The following is a 23,509-nucleotide window of genomic DNA, read 5'->3' as shown; positions in this document are numbered from 1 at the left end:
GGAGAGAGAACTAAGACCAAAAAGAAATGAAGAAACTCTCCCAGAATTATCTGACTCAATTAGGAGATGCAACGTAAGGATTATAGGTTTACCAGAGGGAGAAGAGAAGGAGAAGGGGGCAGAAGGCCTGTTCAAAGAAATAATGGCTGAGAATTTCCCAAATCTGGTGAGAGAGATGGATCTTCAGGTGACAGAAGCCAATAGATCTCCAAACTTTATCAGTGCAAGAAGACCAACCCCAAGGCATATAGTAGCGAAGCTAGCAAAAGTCAACGACAAGGAGAAAATACTAAGGGCAGCCAGGCGGAAGAAAATAACCTGCAAAGGAACCCCCATCAGGCTATCAGCAGATTTCTCAGCAGAAACTTTACAGGCTAGAAGAGAGTGGAATGATATATTAAAAAATCTGAAGGACAAAAACCTGCAGCCAAGAATACTCTACCCAGTGAAAATATCCTTTAAATATGATAGAGAAATAAAAACTTTCCCAGATAAACAAAAACTAAGGGAGTTAATTACCACAAAACCTCCCCTTCAAGAAATGCTCAGGAAAACCCTCATACCTGAAAAACCAAAAAAAGGAAAGGGGCTACAAAACCAAGAGCAAAGGAGATAAGTAGAAGGACAACAACAGAGAGTAGCAGCTCTTCATCAGAACAGGTTAGCAAAAGTTAAATAAAACATTAATGATAAAAGGAAGGGAAACACCAAGAATAAATATAACCCTGTCATTTTAACCACAAACTCACAACACAAGAAAGAAGGGGGAAAAAAATCTGACAATAACAACCTAGAAGGGGAAGAGAAAAGGGATACAAGGTTTTACTTTAAGGAAATAAGAGGCTATCAGAAAATGGACTATCTCATCTACGAGATGTTCTATACTAACCATATGGTAACCACTAAACAAATAACAAGAATAAAGACATAAATTAAAAATAAGAAGACACCCAATACAGAAATTTACATACCTGAATTAGTAATCCAAAAACCATGGGACGAGAAACAAAGGAAATGCAAGAGAACCAGAAAACAAGAGATAAAATGGCAGCGGTAGGCCCCCACATTTCAATAATCACTCTAAATGTAAATGGATTGAACTCTCCAATCAAAAGACGCAGAGTGGAAGAATGGATCAAAGAACAAGACCCAACAATATGCTGCCTCCAGGAAACACACCTCAGCCCCAAAGACAAACACAGACTCAGAGTGAAGGGATGGAAGACAATACTCCAAGCTAACAATGAACAGAAGAAAGCAGGTGTCGCTATACTAATATCAGGCAAAGTAGACTTCAAAGCAAGACAGATAAAGAAAGACAAAGAGGGACAGTATATAATGATAAAAGGGACTCTCCACCAAGAAGACATAACACTTATAAATATATACACACCCAACACAGGAGCACCAAAATTTGTAAAGCAACTCTTAACAGAACTAAAAGGAGACATCAACAACAATACAATAATAGTAGGGGACCTCAACACCCCATTAACACCAATGGATAGATCATTCAGACAGAAAATCAACAAGGAAATTACAGAATTAAATGAAAAATTAGACCAGATGGACTTGATAGATATATATAGAACACTTCATCCAAAAACAGCAGGTTACACATTCTTCTCAAGTGCGCATGGAACATTCTCAAGGATAGACCATATCTTGGGAAACAAAGCAAGCATCAATAAGTTCAAGATAGTTGAAATAATATCAAGCGTCTTTTCTGATCATAATGCTATGAAACTAGAAATCAACTACAAGAATAAAGCTGGGAAAGGTGCAAAAATGTGGAGAGTAAACAACACGCTACTGAACAAACAATGGATTATTGAAGAAATTAAAGAAGAAATCAAATATTATCTGGAGACAAATGAAAATCAAAACACGCCATACCAACTCATTTGGGACACAGCAAAGGCAGTCCTAAGAGGGAAATTCATTGCAATACAGGCTCACCTCAATAAACAAGAAAAATCTCACATAAGCAACCTCAAATGACACCTAACCGAATTAGAAAAAGAACAAACAAAGCCCACAGTCGGTAGAAGGAGAGAAATAATAAAAATTAGAGCAGAAATAAACGATATTGAAACAAAAAAGACATTAGTAAGGATCAATGAAACAAAGAGTTGGTTCTTTGAAAAAATTAACAAAATCGACAAACCCTTAGCCAGACTCACTAAGAAAAGAAGAGAGAAATCTCAAATAAATAAAATTAGGAATAAGAGAGGAGAAATCACAACGGATACCAAAGAAATACAAGGGATCATAAGAGAATACTATGAAAAACTATATGCCAACAAATTGAACAACCTAGAAGAAATGGACAAATTCCTAGACTCTTACAACCTCCCCAAACTGAATCAGGAAGAAATAGAGAATCTGAATAGACCAATCACAAGTAAAGAAATAGAAACAGTAATCAAAAACTTCCCCCAAAATAAGAGTCCAGGACCAGATGGCTTTTCTGGAGAATTCTACCAAACATTCAAAGAAGATTTAATACCTATCCTTCTCAAACTATTCCAGAAAATTGAGGAAGATGGAGTACTCCCTAACACATTCTATGAAGCCAACATCACTCTGATCCCGAAACCTGACAAAGACAACACAAAGAAGGAAAACTACAGGTCGATATCACTGATGAACATAGATGCAAAAATCCTCAACAAAATTCTGGCAAACCGAATACAGCAATACATCAAAAAGATTATACACCATGATCAAGTGGGATTTATACCAGGGACACAGGGATGGTTCAACATCTGCAAGTCAATCAACGTGATACATTACATTAACAAATTGAGAAACAAAAACCACATGATCATCTCAATAGATGCAGAGAAAGCATTCAACAAGATCCAACATCCATATATGATAAAAACCCTCAATAAAATGGGTATAGAAGGAAAGTACCTCAACATAATAAAGGCCATATATGACAAACCCACAGCCAACATCATATTCAATGGACAAAAACTGAAAGTCATCCCTCTGAGAACAGGAACAAGACAAGGGTGCCCACTTTCACCACTCCTATTCAACATAGTCCTGGAGGTGTTGGCCAGAGCAATTTGGCAGGAAAAAGAAATAAAAGGAATCCAAATAGGCAACGAAGAAGTAAAACTCTTGCTGTTTGCAGACGACATGATCTTACATATAGAAAACCCCAAAGAATCCATAGGAAAACTATTAGAAGCAATCAACAACTACAGCAAAGTTGCAGGGTATAAAATCAACATACATAAATCAGTAGCATTTCTATACACTAACAATAAACTAACAGAAAAAGAACTGAAGAACTCAATCCCATTCACAATCGCAACGAAAAGAATAAAATACCTTGGGATAAATTTAACCAAGGAAGTGAAAGATTTATACAATGAAAACTACAAGACCTTCTTGAAAGAAATTGATGACGACATAAAGAGATGGAAAGGCATTCCATGCACATGGATTGGAAGAATAAACATAGTTAAAGTGTCCATACTACCTAAAGCAATCTACAGATTCAACGCTATCCCAATCAGAATCCCAATGACATTCTTTACAGAAATTGAACAAAGAATCCTAAAATTCATATGGGGCAACAAAAGACCGCAAATTGCTAAAGCAATCCTGAGTAAGAAAAACAAAGCCGGAGGCATCGCAATCCCTGATTTCAAAACATACTACAAAGCTACAGTGATCAAAACAGCATGGTACTGGTACAAAAACAGGTCCACAGATCAATGGAACAGAATTGAAACCCCAGAAATAAAACCACACATCTATGGACAGCTAATCTTCGACAAAGGAGCTGAGGGCCTACAATGGAGGAAAGAAAGTCTCTTCAACAAATGGTGCCGGGAAAACTGGACAGCCACATGCAAAAGATTGAAAATTGACCATTCTTTTTCACCATTCACAAAAATAAACTAAAAATGGACCAAAGACCTAAAGATTAGGCCTGAAACAATAAGTCTTCTAGAAGAGAATATCGACAGTACACTCTTTGACATCAGTTTCAAAAGAATCTTTTCAGACACCATAACTCCTCAGATGAGGGAAACAATAGAAAGAATAAACAAATGGGACTTAATCAGACTAAAGAGCTTCTTCAAGGCAAGGGAAAACAGGATTGAAAGAAAAAAACAGCCCACTAATTGGGAAAAAATATTTACAGCTACTTATGCGACAAAGGGTTAATCTCCATAATATATAAAGAACTCACACAGCTAAACAACAAAAAAACGAAGAACCCAATCAAAAAATGGACAGAGGACATGAACAGACATTTCTCCAAAGAAGATATAAAGATGGCCAATAGACACATGAAAAGATGCTCACCATCACTAATCATTAGGGAAATGCAAATCAAAACTACACTAAGATATCACCTTACACCCGTTAGATTGGCAAAAATATCCAAAACCAAGAGTGACAAATGTTGGAGAGGTTGTGGAGAAAAAGGAACCCTCATACACTGTTGGTGGGAATGCAAACTGGTGCAGCCACTATGGAAAACAGTTGTGGAGATTCCTCAAAAAGTTGAAAATAGAAATACCTTATGACCCAGCCATCCCACTACTGGGTATCTATCCTAAGAACCTGAAATCAGCAATTCTAAGAGTCCCATGCACCCCTATGTTCATTGCAGCATTATTTACAATAGCCAAGATGTGGAACCAACCTAAGTGCCCAGTAACTGATGATTGGATGAAGAAGATATGGTGTATATACACAATGGAATACTACTCAGCCATAAAAAAGGACAAAATCGTCCCATTCGCATCAACATGGATGGACCTTGAGGGTATTATGTTAAGTGAAATAAGCCAGACAGAGAAAGATGAACTCTATATGACTCCACTCATAGGTGGAAGTTAACATATAGACAAGGAGAATTGATCGGTGGTTACCAGGGAAAAGGGGGGGGGGGTTGGGGGAGGGCACAAAGGGTGAAGTGGTGTACCCATAACATGACTAACAGTAGTGTACAACTGAAATCTCACAAGGTTGTAATCTATCATAATCTTAATTTTAAAAAAACAACTTAAGATGATGGTTACTGCTCTAATGTCACGTGAAGTTTTCAAGAGTAATTAATACATAATTTTTAAAACCGGGTAAGAGTTTTTAAGTATGATAGTTATATTTTATGGTATATGTACTTTAAAAAACAGCTTCCAAAATCTTTTTGGAAACAAACTTTAGAGTTTTTACTAAGTTAAGCTAAATGACAAAAGCTGTTGAATACCTGGGTCATTTTTGGATAGGATGGGACACTGAAACATTACTGCTAAACATGTCTAAGTTTATCTACTGTTGGCTTCTTATTACAGAGAAACTAAAAAGTGTTTGGGTCTATTCATATACACACCTTGCGTTTCATTCCTATAAAGGAAGATGTTTCTAAAAATTATAGAAGGTCTTTGTAAATTTGTCAAGCTACAGAACGTTAATGTAAAGAAAAGTTTATAGTTGCTTACTTGGTTTTTACTTAGAAATTCAGGTTTCTAAGGGTTAAAAATTCTGATTAATATATGTAATTAAATCTACTAAAAGTAATAAAAAAATCTTTGTATTCAAGGAAAGTAAAATGTATATTTTCAGTAAGAAGGTATAAAAAATAAAAATATTTTTACTTGGCTTAAAATAAAGATAAATTTGTCCTAAAGTACTAGAAGGGAAAAAAGAAAACCTAAGACAAATTCTAAATATAAAAAAGTAAGTGACACAAAGTTTATGAAGGTAAAACCCTGAAGAGTTTTATGTATGGTCAAGTTGGCTAAGATTTTAAAAAATTTAGTTAAATAAAAAGTTTTAATGTCAAATGTAAACTGGTGCAAAATTAAAACTTGGTCTTCTCTTTCTTAAAAAGATAATTTTCCTAAACTTTTTATCTGCTCTTGATTTAAAAAAATTATGAAAGGTCTTTTTGAATATTTTAACTCTGTTTCTGCTTGAGTGTTTCTGTTGTCACTTTAAGTAGTTAGCTGAACATGGTTTCTCAATGAATATTGTTTCCTATCTGAACACATGTTTTAAACCTTTTAATATTTTTAACAAGCTCCCCCCTCACAAAAATATTCAAGTCCTGAATACAAGCTTTCTTTTGACCTGGAAGAGGAGAAAAAACTTCTCTGGAGATTTTTCAGGGGACCCCTGAGACTTCTCAGAGGAATTTTCTCTCTTCCGCTAAGAAAAAAATACTAAACTAAGGGGGCTTATTTGGTATATTAAATTACACGGGAAACACTGTCACCTGAGTAACGATAAACTTTCTTAGATGGTATTATCTGGATAAGTGTTAGTGATATAAATATTTAAAAAATCGTATAACGTTACTAAAGTTCTGCTCTGTTCTGATTGTCAGTCACAATTCTGGTTGTTGTCTTGAATATTATGTCACAAAAATAGCCATGTTTCTTTGTCAATTGCCATTTTTAAATTTTTTATTATTTGCAGACAGGTGTTTCACTCTGATATCTTTGTAAATATGTTTCGTCTTCAGAGAAATTTATGAAAAGGACTCTAACACTAGCTCTAAAATGTAGGCTTCAGATTATAAAACTGAGCTGGATAAAAAATTACAGAATTGTAACAGAAAAACTGATGGCCTCCTGAAACTGCCATCAGAAGGTCAAGAGTTAGGTACATAAAACTAAGTGAACTGATAGAGATGATTATAATCTTCACGAATTCTTGTTTAAAATATTGCTAATTTTGTTAATGTTTTGTGTTTTATTTTGTCATATTTAAGGAAATCTTTTTCTCTTTTCACTTGTGCTAACTATAACTTATAAAATTTGATAAAATTATCCATTTGTAAACAAAATGGAAACATTTATCTTTCTCTCCCTACTTTATCCCTCCAAATTGGAAATTCTTAGTGAGTAAGTATCCTTATTTTCATGGCTATATAGTTGTTTGTATAAGTTCAATAAGAATCTGTTCTTATAACAAAACACAATTGGAAACTAACTATATTACCAAGGCTTTTACTGGAATGTCATATTTGAGAAAAACATACAGGCTCAGATATGACCAGACAGCTTTTGAGGAATGAAGGTTGACTTTCTGGAATAAAGTCATTTGGAAATATGGGCCCGGTACCTTGCTTACGGGGTCCTGGTGACCTGGTAAGGTTGAGTAAAGAATGTCACTCCCTCTGGCAGTTACAAAGAACCTCAATATTTAGGGGACCTCAGAAGAGAGGAATTCACCCAAACCTGTAGGTATTGCAGGCAGAATCTGATGATAAGTTCTTGGTCTGGCTTTTGTGACCTTGAGAGGCCTTTAAAGTTCAACCTGAGATTCCTTATAAAAAGTTCCAGCAAAGCAGATTTAAAAGAATCTATATGGCCAATTGCTATTCTTGCTGTACTTGTGTAAATAATTGAGCCAAATTTATTAAAACTAAACTTATTTTGCAACCCAGTTAGTCTTAATTTGGTGGTGCTTGGTAAAATTGAAGGTGATTTTAGAGAGAAAAATTATGTTTCCATGGAGGCATAATACACTTTCATGAATACTAGATTCTGGTTCTATTAATTGTCTTTGAGGTTTTTGTTTTACGTCTGTAAACTGGACTGGATGCTGAATTCTTCTAGGCTCCTGAAATATCTGAAATAACAAATCTCCAAACGAATGTTTTCCATTTTTTCCCATCATTTTCATTTGAAATCACGGAGAACTAAGGCTGCCCTTTTTCCTGAAGCCTTAAAAACTGAAGCTGGAGAACTTGATGTAAACTGGAGAGAAATTCATGTCTGCTCCTGTGTAAGCCACTCAGAAAAGGCACCTGAGTTCCCGATGACACCATCAGAGACATTTCAAGGTACAAAAAAATGCTTTGACCATGACTTCTAGGATTCTTGGTTGGCTGCCCCCAGGGTTCAGGAACTGATGTATCATTTACTCCAACCATTAACCTCGTTTTTTCTTTTTATTTCTCTAGAAATGCTTCCTATTAAATATCTAGTTACTAATTTACATGATGTAGGCCTAACTTGGGGAGACCAACTGCATCACTGCCTTATTAAAAGACTGGTTCAATGAGATAAAACAATGTACGCCCCAATTCAGCAGGAAGTAGCTAGATGGGTCATCGCCCCAAATCCCTCAAGATTGAGGAATGAACATAAAATAGGGAGGAATTGATGCCAGCTCCCCTACATTAAACCCAGCCTAAGTGGGTTTAAAACAAAAGCATGCTTTCCCTGCTTACTCCCTGGCTCCCTTGCTCCGAAATCCACTATCTGACATGAAGACAAAGAGCCAACGTCACCCACCTGGATTATTTATCATCTCCTCCTCCTTTTGGCAAACAGTGTCCCAAGGCCACATGCAGGCTGGTGGGAAAACTCTGACCAGCAAGGCCACTGACACCCGCCCCCACCTCTCTATAAGCAGCCACATTCCTCACAAACCTTTAAAACCCCTCGTCTCCCCTCTTTCTGGGAGATGAGACGAAACAAGGCAAATTTGAGGGCTCACTCTTTTCTCCTGGCTGATGTCATCTGAAATAAAGATGCTTTCCTTGCTGTAACCCTGGTATTCCAGTTTTTATTTGGCCCCTTTGTGTGGTGGGTAAAGAACCTATGCTTGTAGGCAGTAATACATACACTTTTATAATGTATTTTTTAATGGTTAATTCTTTTGTAGAAGTTGATTTGGAAAATATTATTGATGAGTTTGCTTCCATTATAACCAAGGAAGTCAAATTTTAATAAATTCTAGTTTGAGGAAAGATAAAATGTATAAATCTAAAATAATGTTTTCAGTTCTAATATCCTTACTTTTCAATTTTTCAATATTTTTTCAATGACTTTTAGCATTTGGGGGTAAGTACACGGTAGGTGGTCAATAAATATTTCTTGAGTGAAAGGATGTTCCATTTTTGGATACCATAAATTATTTGGATTATAAAAGGACAGAGTTATTTCACTTTATATTTATGGGATTTGAGAACCATGCAGGTTTTTTAAAAAATATTTTTAATTTTCTTTTTTCTCCCAAAAGTCCCCCAGTACATAGTTGTGTATTTTTTTTTAGGTGTGGATCCTTCCAGTTGTGGCATGTGGGATGCCACCTCAGCATGGCCTGATGAGCGGTGCCATGTGCACACCGAGGATTCGAACTGGTGAAGCCCTGGGCCACTGAAGCAGAGTGTGCAAACTTAACCACTCAGCCATGGGGCTGGCCCTGAGAACCATGCCATTTTTATTCTGAGTCTCTTTTCTCTCTCTAGTGGAGGCATATGAGGCCACAGGGGTAAAGGAATGTAACAAGTGTAGGTTGATGTTTATAGTAAGAAAAATCCTTATTGTGGAGGTCACCGCTTTCACTCAGCTTAGAAACACAGGGTTCCTGAAGACGACAGTATTTTAAACCAACATGTTTCACTGTTGTCGAGACAGACAAAGCCGTGTGCAAGTCTTCTGTCAGAAAGAACTTTATTCAAGCGTTTTAGATTTACAGATCCTGACAGCTAAGAGGAAATGAAGATGTGAATCACCCTCTTTGTATGTTCCAAATTGTTGCAGTCAAATGCAAAACATTGACAATCCATTGGTTGCTGAATCAGTTAGCAACTTCCACCAAGAATACTTCGTTAACAAACCACTCCTGAAACTCTGTGCCCTAAAATAATGGTACTTGATTGTGGCTCCTGAGTCTGGGTTGCCCGGGCAGGTCTGCTGATCTTGACTGGGCTCACGGATGTGACTGTAGTCAGCTACAAGTTGGTCAGATGGCTGATTAAGGACAACCTCAGCTGGTATAATGGAATGACTTAACTGTCTTCCATACATTTTTCACATCCCTCCAGCAGTTCAGCCTGGGCACATTCTCATGGCGGAGGCAGGGGTGCAAGAACAAGCGAGACTTATCGTGTAACGGGCAAGAAGGAATGCACACTCTGTCTGAGTCACACTTGCTGACATTCCATTAGCCAAAGCAAGTCTCAAGGCCAAGCCATAGTGAGAGCAGGAATGGTTACGAAGCTCCAGGGAAGGGGTATGGAGACATGGAAACCATTCTTGAGGCCATTGATGCAATCAACCTACCACAATTGGCTATGGTAAAGGCCACGCCATCTCTTGCTTCAATATCCCCTAGAATTGTCACCTCTGTATTGAACACTGGACAAGCCAAGCATTGAAGACCAATCTATCATAAATGAACATGTGTCAGCGCCCCCTCCCGAGTCGTGGCTAGCACAAATAACAAAGATTGAGCCCGCATCAACCAAGTTTAATGCTGTGATCAAATTGTTCAGCACAGGGTGATTACTGAGCTAATTGAATCCTAAATGGTAAGTTGACTCAAAGTAAATATGTAGCATCTCCTTTGTATCCCCAAACTAAGAATTCCTAGGGTCCAAGAAAGAGAAAGAGAAGGACTAGGGGTCTGGAAGAGGAGCTCTGTGGTCAGGAACTCGAAGCCCAGCCCAGTCATCTGTGTGATGCTGACAAAGTTACTTAACCTCTCTGAGCCTCAAATTCTTCATCTTCAAAATGGAAAGTAATCATTCCTTCATTCAACTTATTTATGGAGAATCAACTGAATGCCATTCCCTGTAATTATGGAGCTCACAGTCCAGTTGGAGACACTCAAGAAGAGAAGAAATGATCACACAAGGCTAGAAATCATGAAGCCTTAGAGGACACACAGAGGTGACATCTAATCCTACTTCAAGAGATTCAAAGAATGCTTCCTGGTGAAATTGATGACTATGCTGAGACTCAAAGAGAGGGTAGAAATTAGTCCGATTTTGAGGAAAGTTGTCCTAGGAAGAGAGAATGGCAGATGCAAAGTCCCAAAGTCGAGGATATGTTTTCCTGCCTAGTTTTAAAGACAAGCTCTTCTGTCAGCATGGAAAACAAAAGAATGCTCTAGAATATGCCAGAACATTCACTCCTGTGTACAACACAAATTCCCTGGGGATCTTGTTAAAATGCAGGTTCCGGTTCCGAAGATCTGCGGTGGTACCTTAGATGCTGCTTTTCTAACAAAATGATGCTCATGCTTCTGGTCCATGGACCACACCTTGAGTAGGTGTGTTTGAGACTGGCTGTGGAAGGGAGGAGATCTACATTTAAAATTCTCCTCCTTCTCTCCGTGGCCCTCAAGATTTTATGGGAGATGGAGAGCAAGGTGGGACAGCGATAACTTTGGGAGCAGTGCGAGTCCTAGTCAAGTCACAAAAAAGTTCCTGGAAGAAAGGGGGATGTTGCTTCCTTGAAATGTCCCAAGAAATTAGAAGGTTTTCCCAAGGGTTTTGTCATCACGTACTTCAACTCTCCATGAAACGCTGGAATTCTGCTCCATCAATCACTCCTGCTTGTCAACATAACTCTTTTCAGTGTTTGTGCCAAAGTAGCCTATATGACTATGCCCCTTATTTATCCCCTGGGGCTCTCATTAGCATTTTACTGACCATTCCTTTAAAAGCAGGAAGAGGTTGTGTCAAAACGTCAGCCAGTCGGTCAGATGACAAGTCATTCCCTGAGGGCTGCTGTGTGTGTCAGGCACGAGACAGGTGCTGGAGAGGCACACTTAGAGACACGCACCAGAGAACTTAGAGGAAAACGAAATGGTAGCCGGATGTTCTTGGTCATGCCATTGCACTGGGGTCTATTATTTCCACAAAACTCTGGAAATTCAAAGGGTTGCAGAACACGGAAGATAAAATGGTAATCTGGAATGGAAACTCTCGTTTCTCACCAGCACATGAAACTATGGGAGGATCGCCCCGCCCATCCATGCTCCAAATGGCCCAGAGTGTTCTGGGGCTGGGGAGACCCTGCATTTCCAAATTAAGCCACAAAGAGAAGATTTCAGAGTTGGCTCCTGCCAGGCACCTGCTGTGCTCAAATGTTGCTCCATAGCATACTTGAAAGCAAGAAGGGGCTTTAACCCTGTGAGAGAGAAATCACAATCAGAATCAGTGGCAGGATGAGTACAAATGTGACCCCAGGGGTCAGATCTATAGGGTCATGCATCTTATACATACAGAGAGAGATCAATACAGCAACAAAGACTAGAGGGATAAACGTTAAAATGTTAACAGTGATCATCCCTAGCATGTGAGGCACTGCTGGCAAACTCAAAAGCCATTCTCAACCTCTTCACCACTGATAGCTCCCCCTCGAGAAGCTAGAAAGCCGAATGCTTGGTTTGTTAAATTCTCTTGTAACTATGGGTGGTCATGTGATGCCGTTCTGACTAATTAGGTGAAAGGGAAATCTGCTGAGGGGTTTCTGGGAAAGCTTCTGTTTTCTGTTAAAGGGAGAGGCACGAAAGGAGAGGTTGCTGCTTCTGCCCCATCCCTCTTCTTCCTGCCTTGAATGTGGTTGCGATGTCTGGAGCTATGGCAGCCATCTTGCAACCATGAAAATAATTTGATGAAAAGCCAGCATGCTGCTAATGGAATGGAAAACTAGGAAAAGCCTAGATTATTTACAATATCACTGAGCAATAGAACCAATATCAGCAACACTTAACTCTGGGCTTCTATTCTTTCAAGAAAAATAATTCCCTATTTAATTAAGCCAATGGATCTTAGTTACTTGAGCTTGGAGTACATCAGTGAAGAAATAAGGCAGTCTAGTGTAGGTAGAAGCCCATAAATAATAAAGGAAATAAATTAGTTATTTATAGCATGTTAGAAAGTGGAAGGCACTGTGAAAAGAAAATCAGGATTAGGGGGCAGGAGAAGCATGAATGTCGGGGTAGGAGAAAAGGAAGCAGTACAAAATAGAGTTGTCAGAGCAAATGCTATTGATAGGAAATGATTGGAACAAAGATTTGAAGGAGGTGAGGGAGGCGAGGGAGTCAGCCATGTGGGTATCAGGACTAGAACATTCAAGGCAGAGTGAGCATCTAGTTCAAGGAAGTGAGTCTGGAGTGTCTGAAGAATCCTGAGCTGATCAGTGTGGGTGGAGCAGAGGGAAGTGAGATTAACAGAGGATGAGATCAAGGAGGAAAAGAGGGTCAGATCATACAGCACCTGTGGGCCATCAGGAGGACTTTGGCTTTTACTCTGAGTAAGGTGGGAGCCATGGAGGGTTGTAGGCAGAGAAGGGATGTGACCTGACTCAGGAGTTCACACATGCCCTTTGGCTGCTTCAGGGAGAACAGACCAAAGGCAGGGCAGGGAAAAGGCAGGAGGGGAAGCAGAAAGACCCCTTATGAGGCTATTTCCATAATCCTGGCTACAGACAATAGGATTTGGACCACGATAGAAGCAGTGAAGGCAAAGAAAAGCGATCAGATTCTGGATACACTCTGAGGAAGAGTCAACAGTATTTGCCAATAGATCGGAGATGGAGGGTAAGAAGAAAAGCAGAGTCAAGGATAACGCCACAGCTTTATGCTGAGCAATAGGAGGATAGGGGATCCTCCGTGAAAATGAGAGGTGAGGGGCTCGGAAGCTCAGTTTGGAACATGTTACATTTGCAACATCTATTAGACATCTCAGTGGGGTGTTTGGCAGGTGGTTGGTTATATGAGTCTAGAACTCAGGAAAGGGGGCTGGACTGCACATTATTTAAAATTTGGGAGTCACTGTTAATAGATGGTGTTTATGGCTGTGAGACTGGAGGAAATCTATTGTGTAGAGAAAAATGAGTGCTTCAGCAGAAGACGATGCATTGTCAGGGGACACCTCTCTGGGTTATTTGATTCTGACCTATGTGGGAGCTATTTTCCAATTCTGTAAATTTTAAATAACTGACAGTGATGCAAAATAATTCCATGGAGAAAATTGTTTTGCCTCCATTTGCACATTCATTTCGATATTATATGTGTGTATGTATTATATGTATGTATTATAATTCATATATGTGCAATACATATATAATACACATAGGTATATATGAACTTTTGTCTATACTATATAATATTAATAATTATATCTACAATAATTATGTAACATATAATTATATGTTATATTATATATTTTTTATGTATATAATTATCAATGAGGGAACCGGGCAGATGTTATAACTGATTCAAAAGAGAACAGCAAGGAATAGACATATATATCTATCACATAACATATATAATGTATTATGTGTACATTATATACATTGTGTACATTATACATGTATTATGTAATATATATTATGTACTATGCATACATTGTATATATTATATGTGTATTACGTATTATTATATATTATATAAATTGTGTACATTATATATGTAATATGTAATATATATTATGTACTATGCATACATTGTATATATTATATGTGTATTATGTAATATATATTATGTACTATGCATACATTGTATATATGTGTATTATGTATTATTAAATATTATATACATTGTGTACATTATATATGTATTATGTAATATATATTATGTACTATGTATACATTGTATATATTATATGTGTATTATGTATTATCTATCATATATACATTGTGTAATATATATTATGCATTATGTATACATTGTATATATTATATCTTATGTATTATTATATATTATATACATTGTATATGTTATGTACATATATGTCTGTTCTTTGCATTCTCTTTTGATCCAGTTATAACATCTGTCTGGTTCCCTCACTAATTAATGGGTAGAATAAAATCCTTAACGTACCCTCATTTTCTATCTGTATGAGTCATGATTTGATCTTTTTTAGGTCGCATAACTGCTAAGGGGCAGAGCTTAGATTTACACCTAGGCAGCCTGGCTCCTGAACCCCCTACTCTTAAACCCTACACTCTATCAAATGGGCTAAAAGGCATGGACACACAGAGCTCACAGTAGGTACTCAACACACAGCAGTATTTAGTATTGCTAAGAAACAAGCATTCTGTTCAAGCAGAACCTACATAAACCACTCAGTCTCTCTCCGTCTTGGAATTGGAGGACATGGATGACAGAAAGATCCCTGAAGTCTGGGACACCTGGGAACTGGATTTGGCCTTCCTGGTAAAACATCTCCTGTATGCTTCTCGAACCTGGAGATGGAGACACATCACAAGGAGAGGAATCCCTCTCAGATGCTGGCACAGGCATGTCCCCTGGAAGGGGGGGGCGTAGGGGCAGCGAGGGCAGCAGCTACATACCTGGTGGTTGAGCAGACAGTGAATGATGAAGATGAAGGCCCCCTGCAGGCTGTTGATGATAGTGAACAGGTAGGCCATGATACCAGCCATGGGTCCGATCTGGAAAACGCCCAAGACCCAGGAGCATCCCAAGATGAAGAGCTGGGCAAAGGCCTTGAATGTCAATAACCTGTGGGTGAAGATTTGCAGAGGATAAGGTTCTAGGAGGTGGCTGCTGTCCTCATGGGCACACTCCTATGGATGGTCTGAGGCTGCCGCCATGTGACCCACTGCCCGGATGGAAACAAACCTGGGGTGGAGCCTCCTAGCCTAGCTGCAGGGAAATCAAATCCTATAGGCATTTAAAAGGCTATTGGCCTACAGATACACATGGGCACATGTGTGGACACATGCATTTAACACAATATTGTTTGTAGTAATAAAAGGCTAATTTGAGACGTTAAATGAATGGTGAAGCCGTGCAACAAAATACTAGGAAGTCTTTTTTATTTCACTGAGGTAAAACTCACACAACATAAACTTCACCATTTTAACTATCTAAAGTGTGATTCAGTGGTATTTAGCACATTCCCAATGTTGTACAAACATCACCACTATTCAGTTCCCAGACATTTTTATCACCCCAAAAAGAAACCCTGTATCTATTAAGCAGTCATTCCCAATTCCCCTCTCCCCCAATTAGAAACAACCCACATGTCAATCTACAGATGAATGGATAAACAAAACGTGGTCCATCCACACAGTGGAATATTACTCAGCCATGAAAAGGAGTGAAGCATTGACACACGCTACAACATGGGCAAACCTTGAAAACATGATGCTCAGTGAGAGAAGACAGTCACAAAAGGCCACATAGCATATGATTCCATTTATATGAAATGTCCGGAATAGACAAATCCATAGAGACAGAAATCAGATTATAAAACTATTTTTTAACTGAGAGTGACAATATACTATAGTGGGTTAGGCTCTGGGTCAGACTGCCCATGTTTAAATTCTGACTGATCCATTCACTAACTTTGTGGCCTTAGTAAATTAATTAACCTCACTGTGCCTCAGTTTCCTCACTTTGATATAAGGATGAAAATACAATGCCTACACCATAAGCTTGTTCTACAGATTATTTAATGAGACGGAAAGATCCTAAAGGTGCTTAGAACAGGGTCTAGCACAAAATAAACATTTTTGTTAGTTGTTTTTAACCTTAAGTATCGATATGAAATAAACTACCTATTATGTGGGAAAAAAACAAAGAGGAGAATGATATGTACAGTATCCCATCATTTATGTGATAGAAGGTGTACGTGTGAGTATAAATATTCTGGAAGGAAGATCAGTTCCAGTGATAATGGTCGCTCGAAGTGGGAGAGATCTGGAAATCCGGGCATTCAGGGAAAAGAGAAGGAATTACTTCTCATATGTTCTGTTTCTACTGCTTCATTTTTCTCACCATGGCATGTATTGACTTTATTTTACCTTCTTGCATTAACTTTCTAAAAATAATTTTTAGGAAAAAATATTTCATTAATCCATTAACCCTCCATCCATTAATCACTGGAGGATCAGACACTGACAGGAAAACAAACGAGGGACCATGATCAGCTCACCAACAATAAAACCTAGACAATGTCTGGTTTGGGTCGGTTCTTAAAATGAACGTTAGTTAAGTGATGAAGTTAAGAAACATAGATAGTCTATGAGAATATGAAAAAGTCCACCTGTGTAAGATAAAATAATGTCTATCAAGCTAAAATAATGAGATAGTGTATTTCATTTATCATCAAAACAATAAAATGCGATAAACTCTAATGCTGGTAAAGCTGGAGGTAAACAATCACTCGTAAATGGAAACAAATTTTCTGGAAAACAATTTGCAATATATACTGAAAGTGTTACAATCCAACTGACCCTTTGACTCAGGCAATTTCATGCCTAGTATTACGATTAAATAACCACAGATGTGGAAGAAGGTTTCCTTACATGGATATTCAAGATAATATTGTTTCTAATAGCAAAAAAAAAAAATCAGAAGCAACTTAAATGTTCATGAATGAGGGATTATTTCAATAAATTGTGCTGTGTCCTCACACTGAAATGTTACACACAAAAAAGGACCATTGACAAATTTCTAATTAAACAGGAGAAATTTCATGACATGTTATTAAGAGAAAAAATGGTTATAAAAATAAAATAGTATGATTCTATTTCTACTATGAATGCACAGGAGAAGACTTAGAAAATGTACTAATAGTTTCTATATATGAAACACTCACTTCTCCTAACGACTGTGCTAAATGCTTCAAAAGCCACGTAAAGTGGGCAATATTAATACCCCAATTCTACAGATGAGGAAATTGAGTTTCAGAGAGGTTATGTCACTTGCCTAAGGTCACACAGCTTGTGAGTGGTAGAGCTCGGGGTTTAGCCCCCCAGATCCAGACACTGTGCTATTCTGTCTTGGGCACAGGACCAGGTATACAAAAGGTCTCAATGAACATTTATGGAAGGAAGGAAGGGAGACTGGAAGGGGAGGTGAAAGGAAGGAGGGACCGCACCTGTTGTCTTTGAGCGTCGAGACGTCAGCATTGACGGTGGAAAGCTTCTGCTTCAGGATCCACAACGTCAAAGTCAGGAGGATGGAATTGATCTGCAAAGTCAGGCAGAAGGTATCGAGAGATTGGACATACAAGAAGACGATGGCCAGACCATCTATAAAAATAGAACTCAGGGGGTTGGCCCTATGGTTGGGTGGTTAAAATTCTGCATGCTCCGCTTTGGTGGCCTGGGGTTTGTGGGTTCAGATCCCGGGTGTGGACCTGCTCCACTCATCAGCCATGCTGTGGTGGCATCCCACGTACAAAGTAGAGGAAGATTGGCACAAATGTTAGCTCAGGGCTAATCTTCCTCACCAAAAAAAAAAAAAAAAAAAAACAACTCCAACACATAGTGTGCAGTAACCACTCCAGGAAGTCAAACAAGAAGTCCTGCAGCAACTGACCCTAAACGACCAAGACTTGATTAATAACTGACAGCCTCCTGAATGTCTTCCCCTGCTTCCAACTTAGCCCCAAAAGGAGAAAGCCAATATGCCCCCCCAAGCAATCATATAGGACGCCTGCTTCAAGTTAGCCCACCCATTGCCTTCCTGTGCTAACAGCCTCCACTCAGGGCATGTCTGAAGCCTTCTGTCTCCCTCTGTAAAGCTTTTCCACTCCTCTGTCTGCTGTTGAGTCTCTCGCAAATGCAAGTGAGAGTGGCTGACTTTCTCACTGGAGCAATCTCTGAATAAATCGCCTTTGTTTGTTCTCATTTAAAATGATCTTTGTTTCTTTCCACTGGAGGCACCAGGGAAGTTAGCATCAACACCAGGGCCCTGTTATGGGTTGAACTGTGTCCCCCCTAAAAAAGATATACTGAAGCCCTAACCCTCAGGACATCAGACTTCCCTTTGCCTCCGTCTCACCATTGCCCTCTCCTCTTTCCCCGCCGATCATTTTTAATTTCTTTCTCCCTTTTTTTCTCATTTAATATCTGCACTCAGAAGAGATGGACAGACCCGTTCATATAGAAACACAAAAGACAGATAAGACTGGGGTCCCTCCCAGGAGCATTTTCAAGTTGGCATAAAAAAAAAAAAATCCCAAATCAAAGAAATTACATTCTAACTTGGAAATCTCAAGAATCGAGGATCAGAAAGGAGGGTGTTTGAGAATAGGTGACCGCAGCTACACAACTTCCACGGGCATTTCCCAATCCTTCAACGCTCCTTGCTCCTGCTCCAGAACACTCGGCCCCAAGCAATTTGCTTACCACGATGATTCCGCAGACTGGCCCCAGGAAACTCCAGATGAACTTTGTCTCTGTCTTCAGCCAGCAGCTACGGAGAGAAACGGGAGTCAGTGCTCAGCTGGGGGTCTCGACCCTACAGTTACTCACGCCCTGACAGGTGCACTAATGGAGGAGGATCCTAGGAGATGAGACCCAGACGGAAATTCTCATGATGGGGCTCGTCGAATTTCAGTTTTCTCTGGACCACAGTAAATCCTCTTTCAGACCTTCTTGCGGGGCAAATGTTCCTGAAATATTCACTTTGTGCCCTTCCAGAACTTTCCACTGGCACACCTCGTCATTCGTCATTCAGATCTCAGCTCAAATGTCACCTACTCTGAAAAGCCACTCCTGACCACCCCCAGCCAAGTACCCTCTCCCTACTCCTGGCCCCTCTCTAGCAGAGCCTGCTGCCTTTTTTAGAGCATCTCTTCGTATCATAAATTATCTTGTTTAGTTGTTTGTTCACTTGAAAATTGTCCTTCTTCCCTTACCAGACTATGAGCTGCATAAGAATTTGGACTTTGAATGTTTTGTTCCTCTCTGAATACCTAGAACTCTGCAAAGCCTGGCAGGGATGAGGCATTCCATAATTATTTGTTAAAAGAAAGGAAAGAAGGAAGGGAGGGAGGGGGACGGGAAAGAAGGATGGAAGGAAGGAAGGAGGAAGGAGGGAGGGAGGGAAGGAGGGAGGGAGGAAGCAAGGAAGAAGGAAGGAAGTAAGAAGGAAGGAGGGAAGGAAGGAAGGAAGGAGGAAGAAGGAAGGGAGAAGGCATTGCCTCTTTCCATCATGTCTCTGGTAGATATTTGCTGTTTTCACCACCCGACAATCATTCCACCACGTTCAGTAAAAGCACCTCAATATTCCTTTAGCAGAAGTGTGCTTCCCCCCATAAGAGAAGGAAAATCATCAAGTTCAGCCAACCAGATGTTGGCCCGGAAGGTGCGTCTCCAGTAATAGAGTGAATAAAAGGCAGGAAAATGTTTGCATCGCGAGAAGATGCTGTTCACATCCTTTCAGGAAGGACCACGTCCATCCTGGCCACTTCCCGCATCAGCATCTGCATCTCTGCCTGAGGGCAGCAGACTGGAAGTGCTGGAGACTTAGTTCTCCCAGGAGCAAGCAGTGGCTGATGGGAGGGAGTTGGTGGGTAAATACGCCAGCTCCCTCACCCCTTGGCTGGGTTAACTGGGGTGCATGCCCTGCACAGTCTCCCAGAGGTACTGGGTCTGAGCCCGGTAACCCAGAGCAGTGCCTGGTCACGAATGCACCCCATATTTGCTCCTTCTCCTCTCTGTCGCTATCATCCTGACAAGACAGTCAGACCTGAACTCCGCTTGGACACTTACTAGCCATGTGACCCTGGGCAAGTTCTGCAACCGTACTGAGCTTCAATTCCCTCTGTAGCCACCATTTATGAAGCTGTTACTTTATGTACTATTGGCTTCAGGGCCGCCATGTCCAGGAGCACAGGTTGTACACTGCACAAATCCAGGGGACACTATTTACACCATAGAATAGCTGAAAGGTGCTGCTGTACACAGTGGAGGCATAGGAATTTTGTCAAGAAGTATCAGAGATAATATATGTTTGTAAAGCTTACAGGAATTAGATTACGATGGGTGCTTACTTAACATAAATTCCTTTACAGTCTCTTCCCTGTGCACATACTGCTTGTTCTGCCCTTTATCTAATTTTTCTCCTCAAAATTGACTCACCTTTTTTTTTTTTTTTTACTTATATAATGGAATCCTGTCTGTGAAATCATGATTTTGATATGCTGGCAATTTTTCTTTCTAATGCCCTACAAAATAAATATGAAAATATTTTTAAACTGAGTCCTCACCAACATCCTACCTGAAATCACCTGGCATGGAACCACGTGATGACCATAACTCACTGTAAAACAGACAGTGGTACTAGCGATGGTGACCAGAATCATGTGTAGAATGCTTTACTCTGTGCCAGACACTGTTCTGAAAACTGTACAATCAAATTCACTATCACGTCACCGCCCTTCACCTTTACTATCGTGCAAACAGTGGCTCCTGGATTTGTTCAGTGCTCAACCTGTGTGACTGTACGTGGCAGCCCCCAGACCATGGCAACCTGAGACCAAATACAATAAATGGTAGCCACAACTACCGCTACTGTCACCGCTCTTCTTGTTGTTCATGGAATTATCATCCTGAACCCCAACAGCAGGGTCCTTAGGGAGAAAGAGGGATGTCACTCACCGATCAGGCGTCCCGTAGCCCTGAGGTTGCACGCTGGCCAAGACAGCCACCACCACCCCTGGGAGCCCGTAGCCAACGACACAGAGGTACAGCATCTTGATGTTGCGAGAGCTGAAGTAATTCACCACCTTCAGGTTCCTGACCGTGAGGAACAGCACCACGGCCTCCACCAGCATCCAGGAGAAGCAGGCAAGGAAAAGGTAATGCAGGAAGCCCGCGATGATGGCGCAGACCGTCTGCAGGGGAGAAGCACGGGCACTCAGGGTCCCCCCGCCGCAGGGAGCCCGCTCAGGGGACGACGGCAGGGGAGGGGCTATTCCGACTGGCGTTCCCCAAACACGACCCGTTCTTCATTCATTCATTCATTCCACAAACATTTACAGGGACGTTCTTCACCGCGGGCGGCTCCCTCCCTTTGGTGGGGTCACCTATCGTCCTGGTTTGCCTGAAACTGAGGTTTTCCAGGACATGCGATGTCAATGCTAAAACTGGGAGAGCCTGGGGGCAGGGGGGACCGATCCATGATCACTCTACTTTAGGAGATGTTTGAAGATTTGGGGTGGGGGGTAGGGGGGTCCCGCCAACTACGACCACTGGGCCGGCCGCCTGTTCTGTAAATAACGTTTCACTGGCACAGCCACACCTTTTACTATTCTTTACGGCTGCTTTTGTGCTAAAACAGCAGAGCTGAGGAGTCACGGCAGAGACCGTAGGGTCCACAAAAGCTGAAAATATTTAGATCTGCCTTTTTTACAGAAAGAGTTTGCCCACCCCCGGGTCAAAGGACGGGAGTCCGACACCACTAGCACTCAGTTCTCAAGGGATCGGGGAAGCTGGGCATTCTGCAGCGAGAAGGATTGATCTGCACGAAGCATCCTCATTTCACCCAAAATGTCAGTCGTGCTCCTTTTAGAAGAACTCGGAGAGCCTACAAGTTCGTGGCACAGTTATAGGGGCAAATTGGCTAAAGTCCTCGCTCTCACAGGCCACACAGTCTAGTCGGGGAGGCAGCCACACGGCAAGTAAAACAGGAACTAATCAATATGGTTTCAAATAAGTCCCGGGAAAGAAAGAAAAATGGAGTCGTTTGGCAACTGTAGCCTTATTGACATTTGTAACGCTGTTGCCACATTTTTTCCTGTCGTGGGGGCCGTCCTATGCCTTGTAGCATGTTGAGCAGCATCCCTGGCCTCCCCCTACTGGATGCCAGCAGCAGCCCCTTTCCAGTGGTGACAACCAAGAATGTCTCCAGATATTACCAGGTGTCCCCTAGGGGGCAGAATCACCCCAGGTAAGAGCTAATGGTTTAAAGAGTGATAGGAGGGATAACCACAATATATAACATGGTCAGGGAAGTTATTTTCAGCTGAGACCTATCACAAGAAGGAGTCAACTGATTGAGGGGCTGGGGGATGAGTATTATTGAAAGAAGTCACAGCATGTGCAAAGGTCCTGAGGTGGGCACTAGCATAGAGGGAGCTGAGTAGGGATGAGCAGAGGCAGATGTGGAGATGATGGGGCTGGATGTGGGGGCATAGCCTGAGGGATGTGAGACCTCGTTGTCAGTCTTGTCTACACCCGTGAGGAAGAGAAGCTTGGCCAAGAAGAGGCACACGCAGAGGTGCAGGTGGAGGGAGGTGGTTTGGCTGCGAATGCCACGGCAGAGCAGGAAGGTGGCAATGGCCAAGACGAGACACACCAGCGAGATGATCATGCCCACGTGGCTAATGATGAACAAGGAGAACTCCATCTGTCAGGAAAGAGATACACCACTCAGAGAGGGACCGACACACCCTGGGCAGGACAAAGAATTATCCAGACTCTTGGCTTGAGCAGAAAGGGCCTGGGGACCTTTTCTCCCTCTGATGCTCAGAGTGAGGTAGATATTGTCCATCATCATCCTTTGGAATCCATGGGCACCCATTCCCATCCCTACCCTACATCTCACCCTCCGATGTCGACAAACTACATTTCCCAGAATCCCCTGGGGCTAAGGTCCTGGAGGTCATCAGGGTTCTCCAATGAGGAGCATGCGTGAAAGTTTTGGAAGGCAGGATAGGGACAGATGCCAGCTTTCTGCAGACAGGAGTGAACCATGGCTGGACTCCACATTCCAACTGTCTCGTCTTTAATTTCACGGGCGTGGGGTGACCTGACAGAAGCAGTTTCTGACCTCTGGATTACAGAGGGGTGCAGAGGGGTGACCTTAAAGCCAAAATCCAAGGGGCAGCCCCATGACTGCAACTCCTGCATCCCTTCCAGAGATTTCGTGAGCACCCAGTTCCCAGCATTCAATCTCTTTCTGCTTGAAACACCCAGAGTGGCTCCTGATTTTCCTGTACGGAGCCAGCACTGCTACAGAG

At 41.0% G+C, this 23,509-nt stretch overlaps 1 protein-coding gene across 5 annotated transcripts in view; it reads right to left on the bottom strand.

Annotated features, from left to right (window-relative positions):
- Window positions 1-9,426: 9,426 nt before the first annotated feature.
- The window catches only part of ADGRE1 (adhesion G protein-coupled receptor E1), a 73,438-nt gene continuing 59,355 nt past the window's right edge, over window positions 9,427-23,509 (bottom strand). For all 5 annotated transcript variants that reach the window (XM_070622771.1, XM_070622772.1, XM_070622774.1 and 2 more), the window contains 7 exons: window positions 22,702-22,896; window positions 21,147-21,382; window positions 18,891-18,957; window positions 17,636-17,727; window positions 15,081-15,249; window positions 14,844-14,972; window positions 9,427-11,909 (listed from right to left, as the gene is read on the bottom strand). In XM_070622771.1, coding sequence (XP_070478872.1) covers window positions 14,853-14,972; window positions 15,081-15,249; window positions 17,636-17,727; window positions 18,891-18,957; window positions 21,147-21,382; window positions 22,702-22,896 — 879 coding nt within the window. In that variant the 3' untranslated portion in view covers window positions 9,427-11,909; window positions 14,844-14,852. The remainder of the gene's footprint in view (window positions 11,910-14,843; window positions 14,973-15,080; window positions 15,250-17,635; window positions 17,728-18,890; window positions 18,958-21,146; window positions 21,383-22,701; window positions 22,897-23,509) is intronic.

Source organism: Equus przewalskii, chromosome 6 (genome assembly GCF_037783145.1).
Source record: "Equus przewalskii isolate Varuska chromosome 6, EquPr2, whole genome shotgun sequence".
Taxonomy (NCBI): domain Eukaryota; kingdom Metazoa; phylum Chordata; class Mammalia; order Perissodactyla; family Equidae; genus Equus; species Equus przewalskii.
Note: the sequence above shows the minus strand (reverse complement) of the source record. Positions and strands in the feature narration are given on the sequence as shown.